At 46.5% G+C, this 14,150-nt stretch overlaps 1 protein-coding gene across 1 annotated transcript in view; it reads left to right on the top strand.

Annotated features, from left to right (window-relative positions):
* The first annotated feature begins 12,865 nt into the window (after positions 1-12,865).
* The window catches only part of NOM1 (nucleolar protein with MIF4G domain 1), a 28,079-nt gene continuing 26,794 nt past the window's right edge, over positions 12,866-14,150 (top strand). Inside the window, exon 1 of the mRNA XM_053264745.1 lies at positions 12,866-13,939. Coding sequence (XP_053120720.1) covers positions 12,944-13,939 — 996 coding nt within the window. The 5' untranslated portion in view covers positions 12,866-12,943. The remainder of the gene's footprint in view (positions 13,940-14,150) is intronic.

The following is a 14,150-nucleotide window of genomic DNA, read 5'->3' as shown; positions in this document are numbered from 1 at the left end:
GAAAACAAACAGAGAAGGAGATGCTCATTCCATCAGGAGGATATTCCAAAGCCCCAGGGCAGCCACAGAGAAAGCCCAGGCCCGGGTTGTCACCGGACAAGCCAGCAGCTCCATAACCAGACCTCTCCAAAAGATCGTAACAGGCGGCAGGGTTCATGACAAAGAAGGCGCTCTCTTAAAAAACCTGGGCCCAAGCTGTTAAGGGCTTTATAGGTAATAACTTTTATAGGTAATTCTGCCTCATCCCCAAATTGCAGGAAGAACATAAGGACATAGGAAGAGCCCTGCTGGATCAGGCCCATGGCCTATCTAGTTCAGCTTCTTGTTTCCCACAGTGGCCCACCAGATACCTCTAGGACACCCACAAACCAGCAGATGAAGGCATGCCCCCTCTCCATTGCTCTCCTGCAACTGATATACAGTATTCAGAGGCATTCTTCTGCTGAACCTGGAGGTAGCCTACAGCCATCAAGACTAGTAGCTATTCATAGACCTGTCCTCCATGAATTTGTCTAAGCCCTGTTTAAAGCCATCCAAGCTGGTGGCCCTCACCACATCACATGTCCAGAGGTCCTGGTCATGTGACTATGTGATAATGTGACTGTGACTATGCATAATAATTGCTACATCCAAATTACAGATATTGTTGTGGCTTAATGGAAGTAAGGAGTGATGCTCACTGAGGCCTCGGTCCAGTGGCGTAACGGGGGGAAACGGCGCCCAGGGCAAGCTCTGCCCCTGAAATTGCACCCCTCCAGGCCCCCACATACCTGCGCTGGCGCCCCTGAGCACGGCGGCGGCGGCAGATTGCACGGCGTTGGCGGGCGGCGGCGGATTGCCGAGTGCGGCGGTGGCAGCAGATCACCGAGTGCGGCGGTGGTGGGTGGCGATCCCGCCAAGTGCGGCGGCGGCGGATCACCGAGTGCAGCAGAGCAACACCGAGGCCTGCCGTCTGGCCTGGCGTCACTTCCCAACTGCACAGGCACGCCCGCGCAGTTCAACTGTGCAGGCGCGCCTGTGCAGTTTGGGAAGTGATGCCAGGCCAGATGGCAGGCCTCGGCGTCGCTCTGCTGCACTCGGCGATCTGCCGCCACCGCCGCACTCGGCGATCCGCCACCGCCGCACGATCCAGGGGGGGTCGGGGGGCATGCCACTTTTTGGCGCCCCCCACGTGGCCCACCAGAGTTGCGCCCAGGGCACGTGCCCTGCCTGCCCCCCCTATCGTTACGCCCCTGCCTCGGTCAGAAAGGAGTGACATTTTTATTCGCAAAAATTAAGCCAGTGATTTTGCAAATATGGAGAGAGGATGGAGGGGAAAAGCAACATCCTTTAGATATTTACCACTTGAGCTTCAATAAAAAGCACCCTATAAATGACAATATAATGCAAGCAAGTGTTCCCAAGGTTAGGTCAACTTTCAGATTGAAGTTAAGTGTCTCATGGAGGGAAGAATTACACTTCTTGGCATGGACACATTAATTATATAAATTTCATAAAGGAAATGCAAAGTCCTTTAATGTGCGACATTGATTAATTACACTCCTCTGATTTATAGTTGTGTATTTTTGAACTGTGAAATTTAACAAGCAGCTAATTTAAAAGCTGGGTTTCTTTTTCAACTTTTATGCTTCCAGCAATCCCATGGGTAACATGAAAATTATTGTTAACACTTCTACAGCCATCGCATGTTGCAATTCTGATAGTCTTACCTTAGGAACATAGGAAACTGCCATATACTGAGTCAGACCATTGGTCTATCTAGCTCAGTATTGTCTTCACAGACTGGCAGCGGCTTCTTCAAGGTTACAAGCAGGAATCTCTCTCAGCCCTGTCTTGGAGAAGCCAGGGAGGGAACTTGAAACCTTCTGCTCTTCCCAGAGTGGCTTCATCCCCTGAGGGGGAATATCTTGCAGTGCTCACACATCAAGTCTCCCATTCATACGCAACCAGAGCAGACCCTGCTTAGCTATGGGGACAAGTCATGCTTGCTACCACAAGACCAGCTCTCCTCTTCTTCTTTTTTTCCTATCAAGAAAATAACAAGTAATAACTAATAATAATAACTAGTAATAACTAATCAGCCTACTTTCCTTTCTCTATGTCTACATCTGGACTAAATCTGGTGCAAATTGAGTCCACAAGTTAGATCTCCTGTGCCTCAAATGTTTGTGTCTGGCATCTTGGATTGGGGTGAATGTCATCATTACAAACTGTACCATTGAGGTGTCCTTGTGTGTCACTCACTACAGCTGTTCACAATTTGCTTCAAATTGGTTAGACAGTACTCAAGTTAGTGCACTTGTGCCTCAAAAGTTAATGCATCTACCATCTTGGATTAGGGTGGGTGACATCATCACAAACTACACCACTGGGGCATCCCTATGTGTCCATTCATCTGTAGCAAATTTGGTTCAAATTGGTTAGACTGTCCACAAGTTAGCTCACTTGCGGCTCAAAGATTTACATGTCCACCATCTTGAATCAGGGTGGATGACATCATCACAAACTACACCACTGAGGTGTCCACAAATTAGCCTGCTTGCACCTCAAATGTTCACATGACCGCCATTTTGAACTGGAGTGATCGCACACCACACCATTTGGGCATCCCTATGTGTCCCTACAGCTGTAGAAAATTTGGTTCAAATCAGTTAAGTGGTTCACAAGTTAGCCCACTTGTGCCTCAAAAGTTTAAGCATCTGCCATCTTGAATCAATGCGGATGACATCATCACAAACTATGCCATTGAGATGTCCCTGTGTGTCACTCACTGCAATTGTACCCAATTTGGTTCGTATGGGTTAGGCAGTCCACAAATTAGCTCACTTGCGCCTCAAAAGTTTACACGTCTGCCATCTTGGATCGAGGTAGATGGCATCATCACAAACTACACTGTTGCGGTGTCCCTATGTGTCCCTACAACTGTACCAGATTTGGTTCATATTGGTCCAGGTGTTGCAAAGTTGATAGGTGGGGACACACAGACACAGAATGCCAGGTGATCTCATAAGCCTACTGGGAAGTAGGCTAAAAATTGCAATAGAGTAGCAAACTGGTAGAGTCCATTTTTCATTCCTTATATATATCAGACCTCTCCTCATATGCATCACTGTTAATTTCTGGTGGTAAGGCCTTGCTTAGGGCCAACTTGATGTTACACGAAACATCTGTTCTGGACTGGATGGGGGCAAACAAGCTGAAATCTAATCAAGATGACAGAAATGCTCTGCTTTGGCCATCTGAGCAGTGAGGTAAATGTGGTCTTGTACAAGGTCACACTTGGTCTGAAAGACAACATCCGCAGCTTGTAGGTAGGGGTGTGCACGAAACCACGGAGCTGCGGTCCGGCACGGGGGGGGTCCAATAAAGACGGGGGCTTTACTTACCCCCCCAAGAACGGCACCGTATTTTTTGTAGCACTCGGGCGGCAGGATATCTCCCCGCCGCCCGCTTCAATCCCCGCTCGGCGCGGCTCCTCCATTGGTATACATAATCGGGCGGCAGGATAGCTCCCAGTCCCTGCCGCCCCCTTCAAACTAAGCCCCGCTCGGCTGGCGGCCGCCCCCTGCAGCTCTCAAGAGGACCCCTCCCGCCCCCTTCTTGCTAAATGTCCCCCCATTGCAAGAAGGACAGCAGGAGAGCTCCCTGCCGTCCCCTTCCCCTTTGCTGGCTGGGAAGGCTTCCTAGAAGCCATGGCCCTCTGCTCAGCATCTCAGGCCCTGCTCATGGCCTCATCACTAACAGAGATCCGGTTGGCAGGGACAAGAGACAGGGCCTTTTCGGTTGTGGCTTTGGAACACTTTCCCTGAAGACCTTTGCCATTCTCCCCCCTCAATGTTTTTTGTTTGTTTAATTTAAAACACATGTTTTTAATGTGGTTTTTAAATGTTTTATCTGCTGATTATATCTGATAGGTTATTTAGTTCTGAGTTTTTATAGTTCTCAGTTTTTAGCTTTTTATTAATAACTTTTAATTTGAAACTTTTTTTAAAAAAATGGTTTTACCTGGTCTTTTAATTTGTTTTAACTTTATTAATCTTTTATTTTACATTGTATCTATTTTATTAATGTTGTGAGCTGCCCTGAGCAGTAGTGTACTGGAGGGGCGGGATATAAATGTTATAGATAGATAGATAGATAGATAGATAGATAGATAGATAGATAGATAGATAGATAGAATTAAAATACACACACGGTTGCTGCTGAAAACAACAATTATGTGTCCAGCCCGTCTTACCAATCTAAAATGTAAATAGAACTTCCCCATGTTCTGACAACGTGATACTCTGGGCTGGATCTCATGATGATCTCAGTCCCAGGAGGAGGAGGCTCCAGCTAGTATTTGGAAGCTGTGCACCCTCCCAATATGCAGTCATGGGGGCGAGGGGTGGGGGTAATGTCAGGCAGACGACTGGGAAGTGATTGTGTGCTTCAAGCAATCCTGGTAGGTCAGCACAAGCAGCTGACGCCGGTGATCTGAGATAGTGAAGGTTGGCTGCCTGTGCCAACCTACCAGGATTGCTTGAAGCATATGATCACTTTCTGATCCTCCACCTGACATTACCCAGCCACACGATTGCTTTTTGTTGGACCACAACTGGGGAGTCCTCAATCCAAATCCACAAAACTTCCAATCCATTTTAGCCATGAAACTTATAGGGTGACCTTGGGTCTCTCAGCCTATCTCTCAGTATCTCTCAGCCTAATCTAACTCACAGAGTTGTTGTGAGGATGATATTGGATGGGAGGACACTGCCCTGAGCTACTTGGAGAAAGGGTAGGACAAACATGTGGATAGTAATAAACATTACAGAGGGGGAGCAAGACACACAGCTGGCATTTTTGGTGGCAGCTGTGCATTTAGCATCACATCTAATTTGTGTGTGTGTGTGTTTTAAAAGTTTATACAACTAAAAGTATTTCTGTGACAGCAGCAAGGAAGTATTATATGAATTACTATCCACATTATAAAGATTGTTCAAAAAGACAACACAGTGTATCCAAGCCTTTACAAAGGCTTCTTTCTGTTTACCTTCACAAATGTGGACATAAACAGTCCATATGCCCATTAAAGCTAACTTCTAAACCATTAATCTTTGAAAGCATAACATCCAGTTTGGCCCTTAAGCGTAAAGCTATTAAGTGAAGTACATTTTTGAAGTAAAATGATGCATAAATATATTTTACAACCAGCGCACTGCCTGCGACAAAGAATTACCTTATTTCACTGCACTGACATCTATCTTTGTCTTTGCTCTTCATGCTTGACTTTGTTTTTGTCCTGTCTTTTCCAAAAGCGACTTTGATTTGAGCAGGTATAACAGACCCAGCAAAGGAGGAAGAAGTGCCCTGCCCAACATTGCACCTTTATGAGGTCTGCTCAGAGCGCACGAATGGATTGTTAACAGCTCTGGCTTCCTGTTCATTCACTGACTCCTTGGTGCCAGCTTGGAGCCAGCATGGTGCAGTGGTTAGAGTGCTGGACTAGGACCGGGGAGACCCAAGTTCAAATCCCCATTCAGCCATAATACTAGCTGGGTGACTCTGGGCCAGTCACTTCTCTCTCAGCCTAACCTACTTCACAGGGTTGTTGTGAGGAGAAACTTAAGTATGTAGTACACCGCTCTGGGCTCCTTGGAGGAAGAGCGGGATATAAATGTAATAATAATAATAATAATAATAATAATATTCAAGAACTGAACAGCTACAGAATGTATCCCAGCAATCATTTGGAATGTCTCCTTCGGACTGTGATATGCTTTTGGTACAATGCCTTAGTCCCCATTTCTTCTTCTCCTCCCCATAACTAAGCTCAGGTATGTGTAACAGAAACATTAGCATTTTCTGTATTCTTCCCCTGCTTCTTTCTGCCTCTATTTTCCTTCCTTTCCTCTGTTGTTTTCCTTATGTCAGTACTGAAATTGTAAGCCCCTTGGGGCAGAGACCTGTCCTCTCCTTGCAGTGATATATACAGTGTCAGTTCTTCAGTACAGTGTTATGTCCATGTACAGAGCAATAATAATAATTTTAAAATTCAAACTTTAGACATCTATACACTGCAAAATTATACTATTTTTGTACCATTATAACTTCCTACAAAGGATCCCAGGGATTGTAATTTGGTGTGGACGCTAAGAATTTTGCTAGGGATCCTTAGCCACTTCACCAGGGTTCAGTGGTCAATCCCAAAGGAAATGACTATTAATCCAATTTTAGATCTGTAATATAGATATCTCTTTACATCTCTTGATCTTGGCTTTTTTAAAATGCTGCATGCAGAACAATCCTGCTTCATTATTTGCATCTTGCTTTTCAGCATTGACTCCTGCCTTGTTATTGGGATTTCCTAATGCTTCCTATAATTCCTTTCTACTATGGGCCCTTTTCTTCTTTCCCCCTCCCCTAATTATGTTATCTGCCTGCAGATACCTTGACTTACCCTGCCCTGATCCTGCAGAAAACAGACCGGCCAAAATTCACTGGTCTCTGAAGCTAATGGAATATCCTCATCAGACTACTAATAAAATGAAGCTTCCATGTGACTTTTCATTTGCATGAGTAAATCATGGTTTAACCTTGGAATGGTCCAGAAAAATATAGCTGGAAATATAACCCCTAAATATTTTGACCAATCAACTTGTGCCAATTATGGAGAAATAGTCATTAGATACAAAGGACTTTGTCTTGGAACTGAAAAGCTGTAGTCCTGACGCTCGTGCAACCTAAGATACATGATGTAATAACTGAAAAAGGAGAAATGCATAGAAGGTAACAAACCATCTTCTGAAAATTAATGAGCTATTAAAGTTTTCAAGCCAGAATTGGATACAAATGTTCAATATTTAGGAGGAGGACAAGGAATGACAGGCATGGGACAGGAGCCCAGGGACACGGAGTCCACACTGGGCACTGCAGCAGTTACAAATAAGACAAAGCTGGTCTGGCAGCTAGGTTTCCTGCTGGCAGTCTCAGCAATTTGGCTGAAGGGTGGTCAGACATAGACACTCAGTTTCCTTTTCACCTTGAGTTCCTTACCTTTGAGGATAAGATATGAATAAGAAGATACTGGCTGTTTCCCTCCATCCTCTGTGTGTGTGTGTGTGTGTATGTGTGTGTGTGTATACACACACACACACACACACACACACACACACACACACACACAGAGAACCGGCTCACACAATCACAGCAAAAATCTAGTAACCATTATGTCTGAGATCCCCAAGGCACACGTGCTCCCATGGAGTATGTTGTGACTGAGAACCCACACATTTTTGCCAATGGTGCCCTGCCAACCTGACTTTTAATCAGGATTGTTAATCTTAGATCTGAACTCAACTTATCGATCCAGTATGCTGTGTATGGATCTGGGATCAGTGAAAATGCCCAGGTTCTCATGATATGCTCAGTAGAGTTGTTCACGCCACGACAATCTCAGATTTAACAGTTACCAGCTATTACTGTGGTTGTGTAAACCCGTCCATATTAAATTATCTTGCCTGGCTGTGCTTTCGGCATCTACTTAAGTCTATCAAGAGTAGAATGAAGCAGCAGATTCCTGTGATCTGCTCCTCAGGATGCCCAGAGGATCTTCCCAGTGAACCACATGCATTTTGTAGAGGGAAGCAGGGGCATAGCAAGGTTGGAGTGGGCCCAGAGACAAGATTTTTCAAATGGGCCCCCACTTCACTGAAGCTCAGCTCATAAAGTAAAGAAATCTTAAATGAGGCTGAATAGTGGTAACAAAAAGCATATATATATATATATATATATATATATATATATATATATATATACACACACACACACACACACACATACATACACACACATTTATATATATATTAATGTATATAACCTATGTGCCACAATAGAACACCATCCTAAATTATTATTTTTTTAAGGTTTTGTAAATTGTGGATGATGCAAGTCATTTAATGGTACTAGAGAAAGACATGCTGTTCTGGTAGCTCCAGGTCTTAACACTCGCATCAATTTCGGAGGATGGATACAACTGAAGGAAGCCCGGGTGGGTGTGCGGCTGGGGGAGTGAGTCATGTGACTTGTCTTGGGGTGAGGGCAGACAACTGTCTCCCCTTGCCCTATTGTAGTTACGCCCCTGGAGGGAAGCACTGATACCTTCAAAGTGAAGGATGCAGGAGATATCAGAAATGGGTCTTCATCTGTTTGTCAGCCACCTTAAATGGTCTGAGTCAGGGGTCCCCAACTGTGATATTCCAGAGGTTGATGCCTACAACTCCCATAATCCTCAATTACAATTTATTGTGGCTGGGGATGATGGGCATTGTAGTCCAGCAACATCTGCAGTACCACAGGTTGGAAATCCCTGGCCTGAGTGAAAGGATAGAAATAATTCAATAAACATTAACTGAAAAAAATTACATCAAAATAAGCCTTAGCAACTTCATTGATACTCACTGTCACTGTTTTATATGAAGGGCCTCCACTTAGGATTGCCAACCAACTCTAACTTAACCAACCAGACTGGTTTGAGGCATTTCCAGCAAGGGGGAGAAAGCTGATTTTCCCATCCCAGTCTGCTCCCCCACCCCAATGTTTTAACATTCTGTCTTGTCTATTGGGCATGTGAACATTGTGCACACCTGCCATTTACTGTAAAATCTATCTATCTATCTATCTATCTATCTATCTATCTATCTATCTGAATATAATCCATTTTTAAAGAGTATATACACTACATCATTTCTCTTTAACAAACATGAGACTTGACAGAGAATGCTGATATACTGTATCAAGATGCAGCATTTCTCAGATATGTTTTAACTCTTCTGTGGCATTACAAGATATATCAATAGTTCTAGACATGAGACATACGATGCAAGCTTGTCAATATCAGTATATGTCACAGGTTAAAAAAATACTTCCTTCTTAGAACCGTCCCCATAGGAAACCGCATGATCTAAATTCTAACTTTAAAAATGGTTATAAGTCATTACTACACACTTAGAATTTAGATAATTAGTTCTCCGGTGGGGAAAGTTCTCAGAGGAAAGTGGTTTTTTTAAACCTATGAAGGATATTGACATTGACAAGCCTCCATTATATGTCTGAAGTTTCCGACAATTTATATATCTTGTAATGTCACGAAAGAAAACCTGTTGGAGTCAAAACACATCTGGGAAACACTGCATCTCTATATATCAGCATTATGTCAAGTCTCGTGTATGTTAAATTAATGTATATACTCTTTAAAAATTGATAGCATATATATCTGGCTCTGGTCTGTATAATAAATGGCAGGAGTCAACACCAACTCGATGGCACACTTTACCTTTATGCACAATGGACATGTGCAAAATAGACAAAATGTTAAAACCTTGTGCAGTTCGCTAACAATTCATTTATTGGGCTAAAGTATCTAAATGGCCGTCTCCTTCCACACGAACATGTGTATTATGATTTTCTTCAGAGTCCCTTCTGTGATCAGGTAGTTGGCTATTGGTCTTCTCTGCAAAGGCACCCAATCTATGAAACTCTCTCCCAAATCATATTCACCTGGCCCTATCTCTGCTACTTCTTGGGCTCTATTTTTATTGTGATTTTACTGGTGCTTCTTCACTGATGGTGTTTTATTGTATTTACTGACTGCTGTAAGTTGTCTTGAAGGCATTCAGTTCAAAAGCTTGAACTGGCCTTGGTTGGCTTGATAGATGACCTTTGCCAGGGAATTGACAGTCTAACTCTGCTGGTTCTTTTGGATCTCCTTGTGGCTTTTGATACCTTCAACCATGGTATCCTTCTGGATCACCTGAGGGATTTGGGGAAAGGGATTTGGGGCACTGCTTTGCAGTGGTTCTGCTCCTATGTCTCGGGTAGATTTCAGATGGTGGTGCTTTGTGACAGTTCTTCAAAATGGGAGCTGCTATATGGAGTCCTTCGGGGCTCTGTTCTGTCACCAATGCTTTTTAACATCTACATGAAACAGCTGGGTGAGGTCATCAGGGGATTTGGTGCTGGGTATTATCAATATGCTGATGACACTCAAATCTATTTTTCCTTGTCATCAACATCAAGAAATGGCATTAGCCCCTGAAATGCCTGACTACAAGCAGTGATGGCCTGAATGAGGGATAATAAATTAAAGCTGAATCCAAACAAGATGGAGGTGCTTATTGTTGGAATCCATAATCTGCAAGACGGGATAGAACTTCCTGTTCTGGATGGGGTTAAAGTTGGTAGTACTCTTGGATCCAGGTCTCACCCTGGTGTCTCAGGCTGAGGTTGTGGCCAGGAGTGCTTTTTACGAACTGCAATTGATTCGACACCCTCGCCTGTTCCTTGAGGAGAATGACCTGAAAACAATGGTGCCCCAGCTGGTAACGTCCAGGTTGGACTACTGCAATGTGCTCTATGTAGGGCTGCCTTTGTGCATAGTTCAGAAACATCAGAAACATGCATAGTTTTGAAATGTTAGTCCAAAATTCAGCAGTCAGATTGGCCTCTGGGGTCTCCTGGGGAGACCACATTTTGCTTGTTCTTAAACAGTTGCACTGGCTGCCGATACATTTCTAGGCAAAGTGCGGGTTATTACCTTTAAAGCCCTGAATGGCTTAAGTCCAGGTTACCTGAGAGAGCACCTTTCTCTACAAGATCCCCACCGCTCATTAAGATCATCAGGAGGGATCTGTTTTCAGGTGCCACCAGTTCATCTGGTGGCAACTTGGGACCCGGCCTTCTCAGCTGCCGCCCCTAAGTTATGGAACGTGCTCCCTGTGGATATAAGAGGATATAAAAGAGGACTGTCTTCCTTGGAGGCCTTCAGGAGAGCCATAAAGACCCATATCTTCAGCCTGGATTTTAATATCTTAATTAAATTAAACTCTCTTAATTTTAATGATATTTAATCTAGTCTAAATGTTTCTTGATTTTAATTGTTTTATTGTGTGTTTTTTATTTTAATGTAAACCGCCCTAAGCCACTTCGGTATATCAATTGAATGAATGAATAAACAAACGAACAACAATGGGGCCCCCTTTGTTGGGTCAGCTCAACTCACGAGCATGCAGTCCAATGGAAGACCAAAGGTGTTTTGCCCTAAGCTCCTCCCCAGTAGCCTGGCCCTCTCATGAGAGTGCTAGCCCACCAGAAGCAAGCGGCCAGGGGAGCAGGAGTGTGGTTTGGTCTGCATGGATTGCTTTGCTGTGGTGAGCCCTCACAAGAGCATCCTTGGTCATAGCAGAACAGCCCCCCACCCCGCCACCAGGAACCATTGCCCTCCCTCATATAAATATTCCCTCCTAGGAAGTCATCATCATGTTCTCTTCCCTTTCCTGAGTAACAGGGGAAAAGTGCCCCCCAAGCCCCCCACCATCATGTTTGTGTGGGATAGTTTTGTTAGGGGCTCTTAGGAGGGCAGCAATGCAATTGCTGTCAGAAGTGCTGGCATGGCATTTAAAGGGCTTTACTGCAACAACTACAACAAATATGTATATACCGCTTTTCAACAAAAGTTTCAAAAGCGGTGTACATATAGAAATAATAAAATTAAATAAAAACATAAAGATCCCTGTCCCAAAGGGCTCACAATCTAAAAAGAAACATAAGATGGACACCAGCAATAGCCACTTGAAGGATGCTGTGCTGGGGGTGGATAGGGCCAGTTGCTCTCCCCCTTTTAAAAGGTGCCTCTTTGCCCAGTTAGCAGCAGGAAAGAGGCACCTTTTTAAAATGGTGGTTCTCTTTATTTAGCAGGGGGAGAGCAACTGGCCCTGACCACCCCCTTCACAGTACCCCACCACCAGTGGCTGTTGCTGGCATCTATCTTATTTTTCTTTTTAGATTGTGAGCCCTTTCTTTTTAGATTTGTGAGGGGATAAAGATCCATCTTATTTATTTATTTATTAAACGCCCTTTCACTGAAGAGGGCAGGTGGCCCATTCCAAAAAGCCACAATCGCACTTGGCACACCCCATTGAAGATTGTGGACAATAGCAGGTGACGTGCTGATGTCTTGCCCATAGTCTGGTGACAAAAGCGCTACAGAGCTTGCTGGGATGTGACTTCAGTGGACATTAAAGGGGGGGGGGCTCCACTATCCTGAAACTGGAGGGTGAGGCTGGTAGGGAAATGCACGAACCTCTTCAAAGGCCTGGTCCTCCAAACCAATTTGAATGACCGGCTGTTCGGCCAGTTCAGAGGTGGGGGGGCATACATTTAAGGGCGGGGGAGGGTGCCCTTACCCCTCCTGTCACGTTTCCCCCACTAGTGCCCCCACGTTTAAAAGTGTCCATTGGGGTGGCAGCGTACTTCCCTGGGCGCGCATGCACATGCTGCACAAGCGCCAGTGGGGGAAACATGGCAGAAGGGGTAAGGGCACCCTCCCCCGCTTAAAGGTATGCCCCCCCCTTTGAGCCATCTCACCCCCTGCCAGTTCTGTGCACATCACTAGCGGTTGGACAAAACATCTATGATGTGATTCGAGGTTACAAACTGCAACCGCGGCCTTGCTTCCGAATAAGGACGCATCAATTGACCTGTTTTTATTCAGAAACAAGACTCATTGAGTTCAGTAGGACTTGTGTTGTGCAGTCACTGGGGCTAACTCTTGATGGCGGCCCCGGGCCCACAAAAAGCCTGAGAATGGAAGTTTTGTGTTGCGGGGTGTGTGCGTGTGAACATTGTCACCCTAAGCCCGTCAACAAAAAACTACACTTCCCAGGAGGAGCAGGAGGGCTTGACGCCTTGGCCGTCCCAGCCTTGGTATGGCTCGCAACAGTTGAGTTCCAAAGTTTTTCTCCTTCCACCCTCCATGCAACATTGTGCTGTCTCCCCAGTAGGTGGCGCTGCCGCCATCACCACCACCACCACCCCTCCTAGGCTTCTTCCCCCCGCCAATTTTTTCCAAGATGGCGGCGCCCATGAAGCGCAACGCGTGAGTAGAAAGGCCTGGTCTGCGAGCACCATGAAGCAAGCGGCCTCTTCCTCCTTTTTATCGCCCGGGAATGGCCGGGGCCAGACTAGGAGACGAGAGAGGCAACGGCGGCAGAAGCAGCAACAGCAGGCTGGGAAGCTGCAGAAACTGGGGTTGGCTGTGCGGGAGTTCGTGGAGGCCGCGGCTGGATCCGAAGGCGGCGGCGGCGGCGGCGGCGGCGGCCTCCAGACCCCACCCGGAGCACGACCGCAGCAACAGCCGGTGGCGGCAGCAGCTTTGAGCAACCGGAGGAACCGCCGGGAGCTGAGGCGGGAGAAGCGCAAGTTGAAGCGGGGCCGCCGCCGCCTCCTCCTGAACGGCAGAGAGGTGGCCGAGGAGAAGCACAAGCCTCGGCCGCCCTGCGGGGCTCCGGCAGCCCCCGCCAAGAAGCAGCAGCAGCCGCCGAAGAAGGAAGAAAGGCCGCCGGGCCCGGAGGAAAAGAGGCACCTCGTGTCCGCCGCAGCCAGGCGAGAGCCGCCCGCACTGGCCACTTCAACCTCCTCAGCGCGCAAACGCGCCCTGCTAGCGGCCAACGAGGCTGAGGAGCGGGAGATCCGGCGGCTGGAGAGGCAGCTGGGCCTCCGCAAGCGCCGAAAGAAGAAGCAGCAGCAGCAGCAAGGGCAGCGGGAGGAGGCGGCCCTGCCGCAGAGCTTCGTCAGGGACGGGCTGGGCTACGTGCTGGGAGCCCTGGAGTCAGGGGCTACCCTCTCCGGCCTGTACGAGAGCAGTGAGGAGGAGGAGGAGGGGAAAGTGGAGGAGACCTCCGAGGAGGAGGGACTGACCCTGATCCATGGAGGAGAGGAGAGAGTGAGTGAGGAAAATGAGGAGGAGGAGGAAGACCTGGTTATGGAAGAAGATCCAGGAAGCTCAGAAGAATCCAGTGTGGAGGGAGAAGAAGCAGCTGCTGGAGAAGAAACCATTCCCCAAGATTTCAGAAACTCAGGGGCTGGGGCCAAGGAACCCAGGCCTCCCATAGAGGAGGAGGAGGTCTGTTCTAAGGCTTCTGTGGTGGGCTCTTAAAGGGACTTAATCAGCAGGGTATGTAGCTTATACGGGGGAAACACCAGGCTCAATCCTAGACCAGTTAAAGAAAAGAGGGTAACGTGGCTGGCGAAAAAGGTTCTGCCTGAGATCTGGGAAGCTGCTGCTGTTCCTCAGATTATTTTGAAGGATTGACACAATATAAGACCGCTTCATG

Source organism: Hemicordylus capensis, chromosome 6, assembly GCF_027244095.1.
Source record: "Hemicordylus capensis ecotype Gifberg chromosome 6, rHemCap1.1.pri, whole genome shotgun sequence".
In the NCBI taxonomy this organism is placed as follows: domain Eukaryota; kingdom Metazoa; phylum Chordata; class Lepidosauria; order Squamata; family Cordylidae; genus Hemicordylus; species Hemicordylus capensis.
Note: the sequence above shows the minus strand (reverse complement) of the source record. Positions and strands in the feature narration are given on the sequence as shown.